The 17,901-nt window shown below is 38.2% G+C and overlaps 1 protein-coding gene across 4 annotated transcripts in view; it reads left to right on the plus strand.

Moving 5' to 3' along the window:
• The first annotated feature begins 1,093 nt into the window (after positions 1-1,093).
• LOC122089055 (protein PELOTA 1) overlaps positions 1,094-17,901 on the plus strand; it is a 63,926-nt gene continuing 47,118 nt past the window's right edge. The window contains exons 1-7 of one of the 4 annotated variants that reach the window (XR_006143199.1): positions 1,094-1,397; positions 1,474-1,556; positions 6,884-6,959; positions 7,250-7,324; positions 7,424-7,480; positions 16,574-16,619; positions 17,109-17,184. Coding sequence is in view for 3 of the 4 variants with exons in the window: in XM_042658475.1 (XP_042514409.1) it covers positions 1,347-1,397; positions 1,474-1,556; positions 6,884-6,959; positions 7,250-7,324; positions 7,424-7,480; positions 16,574-16,619; positions 17,109-17,184 (464 nt within the window). In the remaining variant the exon portion in view is untranslated. Of the gene's footprint in view, positions 1,398-1,473; positions 1,557-2,762; positions 3,027-6,883; positions 6,960-7,249; positions 7,325-7,423; positions 7,481-16,573; positions 16,620-17,108; positions 17,185-17,901 lie in introns of those variants that run through there. The other 3 variants (XM_042658477.1, XM_042658475.1, XM_042658476.1) reach the window with 3 other exon arrangements.

The following is a 17,901-nucleotide window of genomic DNA, read 5'->3' on the forward strand; positions in this document are numbered from 1 at the left end:
TGGGAAATTCATTAAACACTACACAGTCAGTGATCCACACCCCACTGCCACACTAGCTTTTCTTAGAACCAAGGTAGGAATTAGGCCTTCCCCTGTGATTGCGGCTTTCTCATCAAGGGGACCAAATTTTCTCACACCAGAAATTCTTAAACCAGACCTGGTGGCTCCGAGAGTGAACATTCCTGCAGCATAGATTGGGGATGAAGGGCCTTCGGGTTTGCCGACAGATCGACGAAGAGTGAAGTTTAACATATTATATGGAACTTCTATGTCTTGTGTGCCCACATGTTAGTGGAGTCGCAACTCTGCTCAAAGCCAGACACCCAGACTGGAGTCCAACTGCAATTAGATCAGCTCTCATGACCACTGTGTATATTCATGATAACACACACAACCCCATCATAGATGATTTCACTGATGCACCTTTGAACACCTTCGACCATAGAGCTAGCCACACCCTCAAGAGCTCTGGACCTTGGCTTGGTTTACAACTTGGGTGTCCAGGATTACATTGAATTCCTCTGCACACAGAAGCTAATGCCTATACGGAGCGGGAAAGAGAGATTTCAAAGATGGGTCGACATTAAAGGTCCACATAGTGAAATGGTGGAGACCATTGTAAACGGGTTGAGCAGCAATCTTCTTCTTTGAAACAGGCTACTGCTGCAACCCCATTAGAGCCACCGCTTGTGCTTCCTCGAAACCCACCTAGGGTTTCCCAATACAATGGGAAGCCGTGGATTTGGAAGGCTGAGATTGTATTAGTTTAAAGCATTAAAATCATAAGAATGAAATAGATTTAGTTTTTTTTTTTTTTTTTTGTTGAAGATTAAAAAATAATATTGTCTTTTTGATTGTCTCTTTAATACCATCAACCACATAATACGATTGATAGAATCTTTAAAACTCACGTAAAAGGAGTGGTATATTTTAAAATACGTGGCGAGGGAAGGAGGAAGGAAGTGATATTTCCCCAAAAGATTTTAATAGCTATACCCCAACTTGTTCATGGCCCACGGCCCACGGCCCACGGCCACTGCCCCGGGTCACGAAAAGGTGCCAGAACGCGGCAAACGAGATCTCGCCCACGTAACCTTTCTCCCAAATTAAAAAGGATATCTTTCGCCGAGAAGGAAACTACTAATCAGAGAGATTCAGAGAAGTGCGAAGCCACACGATAGTCACAAGCTGTGTATTTTAAGACTCAAGAAACACCCCACCCCCAAAAAAGAAATCTTTCGGTAAGATATCTGCCTTTAATTGCTTCCCCTCGGTCTAAAAACGCTTGAATCAGAATTTTGCGGAAAGTCTGAAGAATTCTCAAACGAAATCGTGGTTGGGCAGCCATGAAGGTCGTCCGTAGAAATCTTGTTCCCGATGGCCCAGGTAGTGTCAAGGTAAGGGGGGAGAGAGAGAGAGAGTCCATTTTATTCATTTTTCTCCAGTTTGATTTATGTTTTGAATTGTGGGCAGATGATTCCTGAGGAGTCTGATGACCTCTGGCTTGCTTATAATCTGGTGTGTGAGGGTGACACCGTCATGGCCGTTACTGTTAGGTACTCTTCTTTTCTCTCTCTCCCAACAAGCCCCTTTCGTTTTCCGGGTTAAATTTTAATTATAATTAAAGCAGTGAGTTATAAGAACTAGAACTGCATTCTTTTTACTGTAAATATAAATCTCATGATTTGTTTTCTCAGTACACTTATCTTTTGAGATGGGAATTGGGTGTTCTTGTGGTATTCTTCTGTTATGTGATGGTATATTGTAGGTAGGCAGACAATTTAGAGGTTTAATTGGTTACATATATAGTAGAGAGGGCTAATCTTTCTTCCAACTTTCATTCTCTACAAATCCTTTGTAGAGTAGAGTAGCGTAGAGTGTTGGATGTTGTGTTCATCAAATCCAAATTAAATTGTTTTAACTTCAGCTAATTTGCATTTATATTTTATATGGGTGATAGTGCGTCCAGAAGTACGACGTTGAAGTGTTCGCAATTGGGGATGGAGTCAGGCTCTTTGTTGACATGATTGCCACATTGTGTTTTTGAGAATAGAGATTCTAGACACAAATGCGGGTATATATTTGTATGTGTGACAGACTTGATCATTCGAGAACCTTGCATGGTTTATAGTTGGATATTTTATGTGACAAGGTTCTCGTGATAGTTGCATGGTCCCCAAGCCTTAGAGGTCTTTATTGTTTTAGATCGTCACTCTTCAGTGTATATATGGTTGATGCGTAGATTTGACTGGCTATACATCACTACTAGGTCCACTGTGTTTGCTTGTAAATGAAAGTGACGCTTAGTAAGGAATCCACTTCCTATTCAGGGAGAATATCTTAAGAATCCTGAATTCGATTGAATAAAATTTCGAGCTTGATGGTTTAATTGTAAAGTGTTTGCAAAGTATTTATAAACTTATTATTTGTAATAATTATATTTTATAAATGTTTTATTGCATTCTTTTTGTTGTCCAATCAATGGTTAGGATACTTTATGCTAGCTGTTTAGTGGGCTAGGGTGGTGACCAAGGTTTGAAATCTGTTTCGGCATTCAGGCTGAAACCTGGCTTTTTTTCTAGGCTATAGGGAAACCTTGGTTTCGAGGTCCTAAAAGTGTTTATTTGGTCTGATTTTTTCTAAAACTTATTTTTTTGACCTTTTAAACCTAATCCATGAACTAAAAAAAAAAAAAGAAAAAAAAAAAAAAAAAAAAAAAGGAGAACTCTAATTGAAAATTGTAATTCATTTTTTTTTTCCAGGTTTGTCACTGTTTCTATCCTTGAGGGGAAGCTTTGATCCATCATCAGTTGCACATAAGAAATATGGAAGTTTTATTAGCAGGCATATATTGTTGAGATGTTGGGAGTTGTAGAGCTATAGTTCGACATCGGTTTGTGAACAAGAAATTTCAATAAGAACCTTCATGTTAAGATGGAAAACAAATTCAAAAAGAAAAGAGGAAATTACTCTGTCCGTGGCAAGCTTGGACACTTCAAGCGAGATTGCCAACATTAAGAAGAAAGGTAGCAACAAAACCAAAGTCAATCTCACGGAGGGGGATACTTGAGGATCTCTCTCCACCTAATTGCTTAAGGTTTTGGGTTGGACCCTCCAACAAATAATTTATTTGGTATTTTTTTTTTTTTAGACATGGAAAAAAAAAAAAAAAAACTGTGAAGTAATAGATCGGGCCATTCTAACTAAAATATAAAAATTTGAAAGTATTCTACTATGTTTACTACTATATTGTACAAAAAAATGCATTTGGGGAAAAATGGGTATACCTTAAAGTAGTTTTTTATAGCTTGATCTTTCTTGATAATGCAAAATATGGGAGAAGAATGCAAGATTTTAAGGAAAAAATGATGTTTTTCGGGCCAAATATGTGTTCCCCAGTCGAAACAATCAAAACCTTCGAAATTTCAACTGAAACTGGTTTATACCAATTACCTTTTAGTTTTGGACTCTAGTTTCGTCTTGGTGCCCAAGGATTAAAGTATCAGTGTCGATCGCGGTATCGGTCGGCTAAATCAAAGATATGTATCAAAGGATATCGTATCATATCGTATCAGAGATACACTAAAGATGCACACATAAATGGACAAAATATACATTTTTATACACTTTTGCAGTAAAAAACAGTTAAAAAAAGCAATATATAACATGTATCATGCATAAAAGTTAAAATGGAAAACACCGTACTGAGAGACTAGTATATTCAATTGAAATTTTTTAATAGGATGAAGTTTTTTACATGTAGTAATAGTCTATTCTCGACTTCCTAAGAAATTTTAAAATCTATGAACAAATTGATGCAATAATTCATGTTTGATCCAATGTTTTAGTTTGTTTTACTTAAATCTACTCAAACATAGCAAAAAAAGAAGTAAAACAAACTTAATTTTCTGATCTTGCCATCCAACTTCTTATAAAATATACTACTAGAATATTGCAAAAGGGATGGCAGTGACTGGATCAATTCCTGATCATTTATACTGATGTTGTGGATGTAGACCACTTGTAAAATTGTGCTACATGCTCACAGGGCCAGGATCACATCAAACTTAATTGTTTGATCTTGCCATCTAGCTGAAGTCAAGTGTTTCCTAGGAAGGGGGCACCATATGCTCAGAGAGAGAGAGAGAGAGAGAGAGAGAGAGAGAGAGAGAGAGAGAGATCATACCATTAAAGGTTGCATCTTGGAATATCTTTCGTTAAGAAGGACACACAATAGTAAGGTAAAGTTAATGGCAGGAATCCTAGGAAAGACAATAGTGAAAGACATAATAGATATGCTGAAAAATATATTGTCGGTCAAGTAATATAGATACATCCTACAGTTGCTCCTAATCCCTGACTAGACAATTCCTGTATCTGCTTTATGCATTTTCTTGTGCATACACAACAAACTCAGCAACTTAAGCAATCACGACATGAGATACGACATTCAATTTTGCGGAAGGATCAACCCACTTGGCTTCTTATAAGGACAAACAATATTAAATGGAAATGATGACACTAGTTGTCGTGGTGATTCTTATAAAAATCAAGAATTAAATGGAATGGAGAAATCAAATGGAAGACACTTATTTGGCTGCGAGGACTTTGCAAATGTATACTATAGGAGATGATCAGTATGAGGATGCCATAATTCATGATAAGGAGGATATGATTGAATGGTAAATCAAGATTGTGAAATTTGTTGAGTAAGTGTAATCATGCTTCAAATTTTGGAAACTTGAGTATTTTCCAGCGATAAGAACAAGCTCTGTTTCGAAAGTGCAATGGGTTATGTAGATTTGTATCTTAAGTATCTGTGAGTATTGATGATTATACACATGTAATGCAATTGTTGGGGGCTCAATTGTACATATTGAGAGTATCGATATGTAACAATGAGTATCAGAGAGTGTGTATCATATGATATTGTTATGTTTGTCTCAAATTCTTGACTTGTTTCGAAGATTGATCCTCTATGACATATTTTGGTGGTGACGCGAATGGGATTTAGGTATGGTACGACTTGACTGACCGCGGCCCATTGGATGGACCCGATTTGAGGAGTGTATACATATGTACTATTGTCTTATTATGTATGCAAGTGAGATTTGGGGATTTTCATGTTACGGTTTCTAAGCAAGAGTTTTTTGTTGAGATTTCCATTGTAACCTTTCTTCCAACATAGTGAATCATCTTCTTCTTTGCCGAGGACGTAGCACACCCTATCGGTGTGTGAACCTCATTAAATCTCAATGTCTTGAGTGAATCTGTTTTGCTTTTCTTCTTTTTTCTTTAGCATTTGCTCTAACAGATTCGCTTCGATATGAAAATTTTTTAAAATAGATGTATCGTATTGGTGGGTATAGTATCGATGCCGACCAATACCGATACGTATCAGCTGATATGGTACGATTAGCACCGACACCGGTACATTAAACCATGTTGGTGCCTATTGAAACCATGAAATTTCATTTTGGCCAAGATTTAGAACCATGGTGGTGATAGTAATTGATTCTGTGCCCTGAGGTCCATTGTGAGATATTGTAAAGTGGATACATCTACATGTAATGTTTTCTATTAATATGGGTTTTATGGTTATTACTATACTAAGGTGTCATTATGAAAAATCACGTTAAATTGGCTTACGAGTATGACTCAGATTAAGCTACCCTGGTGTAGGACCTAATAGGATAGCACCACTTGGCACAAAAAAGGAAAGGAATCTTAATAGCATTAAGAGGAGAGGAAAAGTGCACTACTCATAATAGCTTATGAGATTTGGGAGAACCAGAGCTCTCCCATAATTGTAGACTCTCTCTCTCTTTCCAAGTGTTTTGTGTTGTCATCGTTCGAGGGAGGATTCTGTTGTGTTTTTCTCCATAAAGTGTTGAGATTGATTCCTACTTCTACGGGTTCTCTGATCAAGTGTTATGAACTGTTGAAGGTGCTTCACTTGCGGCATGAAAGAGGTAAGCCTAAATCCTATTGAGATGTTTGATTCGAATACCCCATACTATGTGAGGTTCAATCTGTTGTTCGAACGGAAAATTTTGATTTGGAGCCGTGGCCACCAACGTAGAGTATGGTAGTATAAGGGTTTGAAAACCTGATATCAACTGAAAAACCCTAGACTTGGCCTGTAGGTGTTAGGGACTACCGATCCAATTGGTCCAATCCAGATCAGCCAGAATCAGGATGGCCTCAGCCGATCCTGATCCGGATTCGGGCCGATCCGATCCAATTTTTAAATCACCGGTTAATATGCTGGAAGAGCTGCAATGACTACCTTGTAGGGATCCTTATTACTTCTAATACAGTGGGTCTTTCCTCTGTGAGCAACAAAAGTCGACAAGCTGGATTGTATGATGGTTTGGCTGTTATTAGATGTTTCCTCTTATCACTACATCCACATGTGAGATCTGCTGATGTGGTAGATGTGGTTTCAATGTTGAAAGGACGGACAGTTTTATCAGCTCGATTTAGGATCATGTTCTTGCCTAGCTGTCTGCGAGTGTGATTTATAGATTAAGAATACTACTATCATTGGAAGAGAAATTTCTCACGGGTCATTATTTCCAAGTACTTTGCATGAGATGTTTGTAATTAGAAAGTGCGCAGTCACATTCTTAGAATTTTTCTGGAGGATGTTGAGGTTGAAAGTATCTCTTGTACATTTTCTGTTTATTCCCGTCAAATTCTTGGACATATATCTGGTGATCCAATTGGCATGCATGGTTTTTCTTTGTCCAATAGGTGGCAAGTCATTGTCATTTATAATAACAATGTACTGAAATTTACATGGTCCTTATGAATTGCTGCTAGGTTTGCTATTACAGGTCCAGTGAAAAACTAGTCTTAATGAATCTATACTCTGTTGTAGGAAAGTTCTAAGAGAGATGGCATCTGGAGGAAGAGATGCTGAACGTGTAAAGCTGAAGTTGGAAATTAAAGTTGGGGTAAGCCTCTTAAAAACAAATTTTACAACCTCAAGGCTGATGGAATGGATTATTATTCCAATTTGATAAATACATATTGCATATAATCCAATTTGATAAATACGTATTGCATATATACCAACAGTATTGCTTTTGCCCCCTTGTCTAATTTAAAGCTAGAGAGAGTGGATAGTGGCTTTACAAGGATAGCATTTGCTCATTCTACGTTAACTTACGAACTCAGAAATAACTCATTATTTTTAGGCAGATCTTTGGTTTGCTTTGCATTATTATTTGTAATTTCTTCTTAGGCTGTGGATTATGACAAGGAAGGGTCAGTCTTGCGTATACGTGGCAAGAATATCTTAGAGAATGAGTATGTAAAGGCAAGTCTCGCACTAACATAAACTCCTTGTCTTTTTTTTTACTAAATGAGGTGGCTGTATTTTTAATGCTTCAGCTAATTCATTCCTGTCCATTTGCAGATTGGGGCTTTCCATACCCTAGAAATTGAACTACATCGTCCTTTTGTCTTAAGAAAGGTCTGTTACAGAAGCTGCTTCGCATCTTTTTACCTTTTACTTCCATGTGGATTTTTCATGATATGATTGCTCTGTTTGTGATTTATCCCATTTATATATGGATAATAGTTCATTTAGTAGCCTCTCTGAACTTTTTCCCCCCTGCAACTCTTCTAACTTAATCAATTGAGTTTTATTTTGTTGATTATTCAGTTGAGTGGTGTGGCTCTTAACCACTGTAATGGTACATTTTTGTTAGAATAGGAGTAAGTGTGCTGCAGGGGCACATTGGGGCTTCCCCCCCTCCACCGGCCCTATTTAAAGTGGGGCAGCTGGATGGGGGGTGTTCTTGTAATTTCATTATGTTTCTTGATTTGTACTCCTATCATGACTATATCATGATTCTATATCATAAATAGAGGACTTGTGTGATCGGTTAAAGACACACAAGCATTCTCCCTATTCATATTGTTAATATGGTATCAAAGCCTAATTTCTGATTTAAGTTTCCAGTTTCCAGTTTCAGTTTCAGTTTCCAGCCCCTTCTTCTTCCTCATTCAAGAATCGCAGGCCTCCATCCCCTTTGCTTCCATCACCTTTGTTCCTCCATCTTCTTCACCTCATCTCACGAATAAGGTGATTCTTACGAATCCAGTGCTGTCCTATACCTTACCTCATGACCTAAAACCCAAAACCCTTGCAAGAAACTTAGGGTTCTTCACCCTCGGCAATTTTTTATTCTTCTACTTTAGGGAGTGTGATTTTCTTCCTCTTTAAAGAACACACCTCTACCTTTTGAAGATCAAATTCAGCTTCGTAGAAGGACAAATCACCACTTGCAAGATTAAAGATCTACACTAATTGATTTTTTTCAAAACAGGGGATTCCTCCAAAACACTGATTGAATCGATTTTTCGGAATCTCTCCTCAGAACTAGATGATTTTTTGAGATCATCATCACCATTGATAGCAGAGGAGATCGACCAGACTTGTGGCCCCTTCTGCCAACTCTTTATATCAAATATCCCCTCTTATTTGATAAGGAGAAAACCCTAATTTTCCTATATCGACAGTTCTTCATCAGAATCAAATATAATTTGGAGTGCCTCACTACCCTTATTGGGAAATTTGATCCAAGTATACACACATTTTGATTGATGGTTTTGAAGATCTGGTATTTCTATCTCTCATTGTCTTTTTTCACTAGTGCAATCATGTCTGAAGTAACTATTGTGGCCTCTGGATTCGATGGACAAAGTCGTAATGACTACATGCCTTTTGGGACTAGCTCTGTGAAATTGGAGGGAACTAATTGCCTCATCTGGTCCAGATCTACCTATCTTACCATTGCTGGTAGAGGTCTCACTTGACACATTACAAGGAAATTGAAGAAACCCTTTGATGAGGGTATATCTTAGGATAAATGGGTCACTAATGACTCTTTGGTAATGGCTTACTTGATTGGTTCTATTCATCAATCTATTTTCTAGAGGATTTTTGCTGTTAGATACTGCTTCTTAGATTTGGGCTGCTGCCAAGCAAACCTATGGGCAACTAAGGAATGATGCTCAAGTATTTGATCTTCGCAAGAAGGTTTGTACCACTACCCAACAGGAACTTTCTGTGTCCAAATATTATGTTAAACTTCGAACCCACCTGTGCTATGAACTGGATCACTTTGCAAATTATCATCCCACTACTATTGATGACTGTACTGCTTACACTAAACATGTGGATAAAATTAGGGTGTATGATTTCTTGGCTGGTTTGAATATGTCGAATATGATCAGATTCGTGTTCAGGTGCTTAGCAATTCTCCCTTTCCTACTTTGGAACAATCATTTTCCTTGGTTTATACGGAGTAATGTCATTGTAACTCTATGCTACATACTCCCACTACTGAAAAATCAGCCCTACATAAGGGTCGACTACTACATCTGAGGGAGCAAATCGAACTGGTGATACCACCAAGGAGATTTTTAAATGTGAACATTGCCACAAGTCATACCATAACAAGACAAATTGTTGGAAGCTCTATGGAAAACCTGCTGATTTTGAGGCGAAGCGTGCTCGTGTTTGATCCAAAACTAGAGCCCATTAGGCTGAGACTGTGGACACTCCACTTGCAACTGATATAAGACTTTCCCAGGAGGAACTTCAAGCTTTCAGACGCATGCTCAAGGCTTCTAATTCCTTAATTCCTACCAATTCAGTCCCCTCAGGTTCCAATTTTGCTCACTCATGTATTTTATTTGGTGCTCATTGTGCATCAATCGTCTCCACTCCTTGGATCATTGACTTCGGTGCCACTGGTCACATGACCGGTTCCTCCAGTTTATTTCACCAGTATTCACCCACCTAAGGCATAGATAAAGTTAGGGTAGCAGATGGTACCCTATCATCTATCTTCGAAAAGGGTTCTATTAAGTGTTCTTATATACCTCTGTCTTCAGTTTTGCATATCCCTAATTTTACTACTAATTTGCTATCCATTAGTAGTCATACTAAGGACCTAAACTGTAAAGTAATATGTTTTCCCTTCCCATTACATTTTTCCAAATCTGGTAACGTGGAAGATGATTGGATGTGGCAAGGTGCAGGGTGATCTTTTTTGCTTGATGATGGTTGTCTCCCTACAGTTGCAGCATCAACTACTCCTCATCAGGTTGTCTCCCTACAGCTGCAGAATCAACTACTCCTCATCAACTACACTCTGATTCTTCTGAATTGAATCAATGGCATTGTCGTTTGGGACACCCACCAATTGGGACCTTATCTTTTTTATTTCCGGATTTGGTTAAACCATGTAATAGGGATGAATTCTTTTGTGAAGCCTGTACTCTGGCTAAACAGACTCTTTCCAGTTATTTACCTTTAAATAAAGCTCTTCTATTTTTCATTTAGTTTACTCTGATATATGGGGTCCGACTCGTCGGACATCTATTTCTGGAAAAAGATGGTTTGCGTCCTTTTTTTTAAGTGTCACTCTAGAATTACTTGGGTTTACAACTTTACATGATGCAACACAAAAGTGAAGTGTTCAGTCCGATTCCATAAAATAATTCAGGCTCAGTTCAATGCCACTCTGAAAATTCTCTATAGTGATAATGGAAAAGAGTACATGGAGGGCTAGTTTCAAAAATACCTAGCTGATCATGGGATTCTTCATTAGACAAGCTGTGTTGATACTCCTGCTCAGAATTAAGGTGGCTGAACGCAAGAATAGGCACTTGCTAGTTATTGTTAGAGCCATCATGTTTGCTAGACAGGTTCCATCTCAAATTGGAGTGATGCTGTCCTCACAGCAGCCTATCTAATCAATCACACGCCAACTCATGTCCTTAACTCTCGAACTCTTATTGAGGTTCTTCATGGGGCTACATCCTTCTTGGTTCCTCCAAAGACTTTTGAGTGTGTCTTCTATGCTAGGGATCATCATTCACCAGGAAAATTGAAACCTAGAAGTACTAAGTGTATCTTTCTAGGTTACTCTCCTACACAGAAAGGATACAAGTGTTACTATGCTCCTACCTGGTGTATTGTCTCTTTCTAGGATACTCATCGTCACGCCTTCAGGGGGAGTTCGGTATTACTAATGAAGAAGGATGACTCCGAATCTGCTTGCTCCACTAGTGTACCCATCATCTTCACCTCAGGATCCTCATGCTCCACAAGACAGTGAGGGAACAGAGCTTATGATAGAGACTCTTGTCCCTCTTGTTCCAACTCAGGGGGAGATTACTTCAGTTCAGAGAACCATTGGTGAATTCCAGAGACAAATTGATGACTCTACTCTTCAAACAATCACCACTACTATAGCACCTTTACACATCCTTGGATCCAGTGGATCGAGCTCCTCTACGGCCTCATTTCTTGGCGGAGGCTGGCTGTGATGCCGACACGTGGCCAATGCCACATGTATGGTGGATTGGCACCTGTGCCAGTCTAAAAGCTTAGTTTTGAAATCGGACCGGGTCGACCAAAACCCCAAAACGTAGAGATTTTCAATCCTTGTTGGAATTTTCACATCTTCTTCTCCCTCCTTACTCTCTTTAGTTCGGGCGAAGCAAAACCCCCATGAATATACTTTTGAGATGAAGGCATGTGTAGAAGATCTAAACTCAAAAATTTTCAGCCCGATTGAGCCTCAATACTTCAGGTACAATTTCTCCTTCTGACCAATCTATTGCCCTCAGAAAAGGCACTAGGACCTATACTTAACACCCTATATCTCATCTTGTTTCATATGATTCCCATTCTCTCTCCTATCGTGCTTTTCTATCTTCTCTTTCATCTACTTGTGTTCTCAAGAATTGATAGGAAGCTCTATTAGAAAAAAAAAAAAAATGAAAGGCCGCAATGGAGGAAGAAATGGATACCTTAAAAGGGAATGCTACATGGGAACTTGTGACTCATCCACCTAGGAAGAGACCTGTTGGCTGTAAGTGGGTGTTTGTGGTAAAACAGAAGATTGACGGTTTCGTTGATAGATACAAGGAAAAGCTTGTGGTAAAGGGTTCACTCAGACATATAGAATTGACTGCCAGGAGATGTTTGCACCAGTTACCAAGTTGACCTCTATGCGAGTGTTACTTTTATGTGCTGTAAACCTAGGGTGGGAACTCCAACAACTTGATGTAAGGAATGCTTTCCTCCATGGAAGAGCTCGGTGTGGAAGTTTATATGGTATTCCACTAGGTTTTTCTAGCATAAGAACTCAAGGTAAGGTCTGTAAGTTGAAGCGATGTTCTCTATGATTTGAAGCAGTCACCTAGAGCGTGGCTTGGAAGATTTCACAAGGCTATGTCATCTGTGGGTAATAAGCAGAGTAATACTAACCACACATTGTTCATAAAGAGGTTTGGTGAAAAAGTTACTATGCTTATTGTTTATGTGGATGACATCGTGGTAACAAGAAAATGATAATACTGAGATTGATCATCTCAAGGGTTTTCTGGGCAGAGAATTTGAGATAAAGGATCTTGGAAAGTTAAGGTACTTTCTTGGGATTGAAGTTGACAGGCCTTTAAAATGCATCTTTCTCTCTCAAAGGAAGTACATCCTTGATTTGCTGTCCGAGACAGGTATGTTGGGTTATCATCCTTCTGATACTCCTATGAAAGCTAGTACCTGTCTCAAGGAATAGGAGGGTGAACCAGTTGATAAAGGCCGCTACCAACAGTTGGTAAGGAAACCGATATATCTCTCTCATACACGACCTGATATTATTGTGGCTGTGGTCTCTGAGTTTGGTTAGTTAGTTTATGCATGATCCTATTCTTCTAATATGGAAGCAGTTATGGGTATCTTGCGATACTTGAAGTCAGCTTCAAGGAAAGGGATCCTCTTATCTCCTCATGATCACCTCCGAGTTGAAACTTATATAGATGTTGTTTTGGTTGGTTCACCTGACAGAAAGTCCATCTCTGGTTATTATACCTTTGTAGGAGGGGATCTTGTCACTTGGCGCAGCAAGAAGCATAATGTGGTGCTAAATCTAGTGTTGAAGCAGAATTTCTTGCCATGGCGCAGGGGATCTGTGAGTTATTATGGTTGCGTTTACTTTTGGGATATTAGTGTACCTGTTCGTCTTCGTATGATGCTTTACTGTGATAACAAGGCTGCTATCAGTATTGCTCATTATCCAATACAGCATGGCCGAACCAAACATGTGGAGATTGACAGACACTTCATTAAAGAAAAGTTGGATGCTGGTTTGATTTCTATTCCTTTTGTGAAGTCTGGTGATCAACTGGCTGATTTGTTCACTAAAGAGCTGGCTGGAAAGTTGTTTCATCCTATTTTAGTCAAGTTGGGCATGGGTGACATCTATGCACCAACTTGAGGGGGAGTGTTAGAATAGGAGTAAGTGTGCCGCAAGGGCACATTGGGGCTTTCCCCCTCCACCTATCCTATTTAGAGTGGGGCGGCTTGATGGGGTGTTCTTGTATTTTATTTATGTTTCTTGATTTGTACTCCTATCATGACTCTATCATGATTCTGTATTATAAATAGAGGACTTGTGTGATCAGTTAAAGACACAGAAGCATTCTCCATATTCGTACTGTTAACAGTTTTAAAGGTGGAAGGTGTGAGGCAAGCCATTTGGTTTATTGGAGCAATGAGGTGTAAGCCTATAGACATGAGACTCAAGCCTCATTGTCCCTAAGTTTTTGAAACGAGAATGAATCAAAATGTGGATTGATTGATGAAAGTTCTGACAGTAACTTCTTATTTAGGAAAATTATTTAGCTGATTAAGGTTCTTCCTCATAGAATAAAAATGCACTGTCCAGGTCAGGGGTTCAACAGTTTCTAATTGTCTATGAGAAAAATTTTTAACTGTCAAACAGAACCTTAAAAGGATGAAGAACCTTGATATGCTGCACATAATAAATGAAGTATTAGTTTAATCAAAATAAGAAATGTTAGAACACCACCCCTTGTTTATGTGTAAGGATATATCCTTAATATAAGTGTGTAGGTTACTAGGTTGTGCTTTTAGGGATTTTCTTTGACCTGAATCTACAATTGATGTGTAATGTCACATGTCTTCTAAGACATAAAGACATAAACATAAATTCATCTACTGTGTCATCAAATATGTTATTTATTTTATGCACATTTTGTTTCCTTTTAATAAATAAAAATTGAGTCTTCTATATTGAATGTTTGAAATAACACCAATGTTGATCTTCTGCCAATAAGAGATGTTCAGTGGTGTTTTGAGTTCTCTAGTTTGGTCACTGAAAATGGGTGAATGTTTCTCTTGGTTTTGTTGAATATTAAACCTTTTACGGGTTGTTCTCAATTTTCCAAGAAGATACAATATTTTAAGCATTCTGTTCTACATCAATAGCTATAGGTTGACAATATAATCGCCTTCTGTGCTTCTTTCATTGTTGCTGGCAGGAAAAACATTATTTTGGTTAGAAGTTTGCTTTCAAGGTGATTTGGTACTTTCACTTTGGTTTAGCTGGGAAATGCATTTCTGGAATTGGTGTTTTAGGTGGTGGCAAGATAACTCCTCTCTTTCTGGTCAAATATATCAGAAAGGAGAGGAGGGATAATTAGTGGGCTGGGACATGTTTGATTCAGTATCGCTTCTGTGGACAGGGCCAAACCCGTTTGAAAGTCTAAACCAATAACCGGGTCCAAATTTGGGTTTTAGATCTAGTTGGATATCTACGATTTAATTTGGGAATCATATTTGGGGAGATAGCTATGTTGTTGTCTCAAGTTTCCTATTTTATTTTAGTTTCATAGATTAAGCTAGTTTCCATTTTCTGTTGGAGTCTTTCTTAGTTATATGGATGTAAACTACAACGAAGACAGTTGATGGAATATGGAAAATTGAGTTTTGGTTTTGAGTGTGCCTGCGTTGTCTGGGCAGCTTGGCTGCTGTTCCCTCCCTGGTACAGTTCTTCTCTTCTTCCTCCTTTGCCCTTCTTATTTCTTCTTCCTTCCTCTTTATTTCCCCCTGTTTTTCTCCCTTACCCATTGTTGTATTCTGTGTATCTATTTTCCTGCACCTGCATTACTGCTTGGACTGGGAAGAAATTGTTAGATCTCCCTGAATACCAGTCCATTCAACCTCAGATTTTGTGGGTTAGTTCAACTCTCAAGGCGATCTGAATTCTGGATCATGTATTCCTGAAATCCCCTCTGCTGTGAGATATGCGTCTGAGACCAAGTCTGAAACTATCACTACAGCCTAGGCTAGTTTCAGTATTATTTTTATTAATTTCCAGAGTTCTGTTTTGAAGGATCCTTGTATTGGTGTCAGAGATCGCTGGGTTAGGAACTTAAATCTAAAATTTCAGATTTATTGGTGTTCCCATGAGTGAGATTACTTAGTTGGAGTCAAACCAGATCTCCGCTGGTTCCTGTTGTCGAAATCTTCAACCTTCCGGTTGTTATCTTTAATCCTCCTTTATGTCTTGTTTTCCAAAGTTTCTTTTTGCTACCGTTTCACCTAAAAGCTTGAACTGTTAGGGAAGAGCAGTGGCTGCAGTGTTAATGTATACATCAACAGTCAGTCCCCCACATGTGCAGGCCAAGATCCCATGGTCCTTACACGTGGAGCTCATGTGGCATTGAGGGAGAAGAAATTTCGGGAAACTCTTCCGATGCATTTGCCAGGAGTCAACACTTGATCTCCCTGCTCTAATACCATGTTCTCTACCGTTTCACCTAAAAGCTTGAACTGTTAGGGAAGGACAGCATCAATGTATACATCAACAAGGAAGGTTTTTCCCTTACATCTTTTATAACCAGCTATAAAACTGGACTACGATTAGAAAAGGAAACAAACAAATTAATAAAACCCAACCCAAAACGAAAGCTAACTTCTCTTGCTGTAGGTTAAGAATGGAGTGTCCTAATGCATTAATAAATAACAACATTAAATAAAGAAGGAAACTGCTATACAATTAGAGTAATAAAATGAAGAGAATATCCTCCTCAAAATTAACCCACGATTGGGATGAAGATAAGCTTCTGAAATCCTGGAATTCTGGATTCCGTAAGCCATTTGAAGACCTCCAATTGGATCCACAAGCTTTATGTTGATAAGATTCCTGATTTTCAGGAACTCCAGACTCGTATTCTTTAAGATCATCAAATGGGTCCTACAAATCCTGGTGTGTAGGTTGAACAACATGTTGATCCTAGGCCAACAACTGAACCAAAAAAAAAAAAAAAAACTGGTTTACAAGTGAACCAACCCAATCCAAACCAATCCAGCCCTGCATTACACAGTGAATGAGTTAGCTAAGCAGGGCTAGTGGGAGATGGTGTAGTTTGCCCACCGAATATAATGATAATAACTGTATCTTTATTTATTATCTTTTTGGGGCTGGAGAAGGTTCTTGATGGCCCCTAGACAAATGAGAATATTTGGATCTTATGCTATATTGGGCAACTCTTTGTATCATATTCACAGGAGCATGATTATCTACTACTTAGTATTGTATTGTTCCAACTAAGTAGCATGGTAGCACGTAAGTGGAATCTGAGGCGGTTGCATGTGTGCATGGTGCATTTATTTCATCCTTTCTGGTGCTTATGTTTGTTGGATTACTAACATAAATTATGTTTTGTGTTGAATATATAGGATTTTTGGGATTCATTGGCATTAGATGTACTCCATCAGGCATCTGGTATGCTGTCTCTTACGTGTAGTAACATCCTTTGATTCCAGTATTTATTTATTTTTTGATAAGCTACAATGAGAGATTTTATTAGAGAAGTTCTATGAGAAAGTTTGATTATCAATACATATAAGTGTAGGTATTTTACGCTCTTAGTAAATTGTGCTTAGTGGCCTCGAAGATGTCTTCATAATGGATGTGGGGCTCAACTATAAGGTTCACCTATTTATCATTTTATTTATCTTCAGAACTCTAGCTGTAGCCTGGTAGATAGGCCATCAAGATTCAGGCCAAACTTGTCCTATGACGGGCTGGGTCTTAACTCTTTTGGAATTACCTGAAATGTTGACAATCTTATTCTCACAGTTATTTGGGCTGCTTTTTCAAAATTTCTATCGTTGAATGAGTACTTCACACTGTTTACCCTTAGGGTTGAAAATGTCTCTAGTTTCTCTGCTTTTATGTTTAAATGGCGACGCTTGTTTGTCTAAATTTTAGATCCGGCTGCAAGTGCTGATCTAGCTGTGGTTTTGATGCAAGAAGGATTAGCACATTTGTTTCTCATAGGCAAAAGGTAAAACTAATTCGATGTTCACATAATATAGGATTAAATTTCCTGATAAGATGCTTAGAAGAACACTTCCATTTCTTGGGTTTTGGTGTTAATCATTCCTGTGTTATCTTTTACATGTGAGTGCTTTGGTCTGTTTTCGTTGTTTCTTAAGTTTGGCTCTTACTACTACTTACTATGTGTATTTTTTGGTTTTGCACTTGTATCTTCAGATACTTACAGACAACCTCTTTTCAATGTTCTACATAATAGATATGTAGTCTACAGAGACATTACACACTCCTTGGGAACAATACAATTCAATTCAACTAAGCCTTTGCTTACTAAATGGGATCAGAAAACACTTCAGGAACAATCAGCAGTGTTATTTATAGACCATTTAGTTTAATAAATGGAAGAAAAGGGAATATATTATAATAACATTTGGCATTTATAGTTTCTTATTGTGGTATAATAATTAATTTGGTGGATGTGTACTAAATATTGGTTGGTTTTAACTGCCTAGCGAAAAATAGCTTGAGGGTAAAGGGACTATATGAGTTCATACTTCATATTTGCTTTTATCGTGGAGAAGATGAGTGAAACAAATGCATTTCACCTCAAAATTATGGATATAACTGTGTTCTTCCTATATTATGGTTCTAATATTTGTTACATGGTCTTTGTAAACATCCTCTGTAGATTCTAAGCTTTTGTGCAAATCCCTTTTCAGTACATAAA

This window comes from Macadamia integrifolia, chromosome 9 (assembly GCF_013358625.1).
Source record: "Macadamia integrifolia cultivar HAES 741 chromosome 9, SCU_Mint_v3, whole genome shotgun sequence".
Taxonomy (NCBI): Eukaryota; Viridiplantae; Streptophyta; class Magnoliopsida; order Proteales; family Proteaceae; genus Macadamia; species Macadamia integrifolia.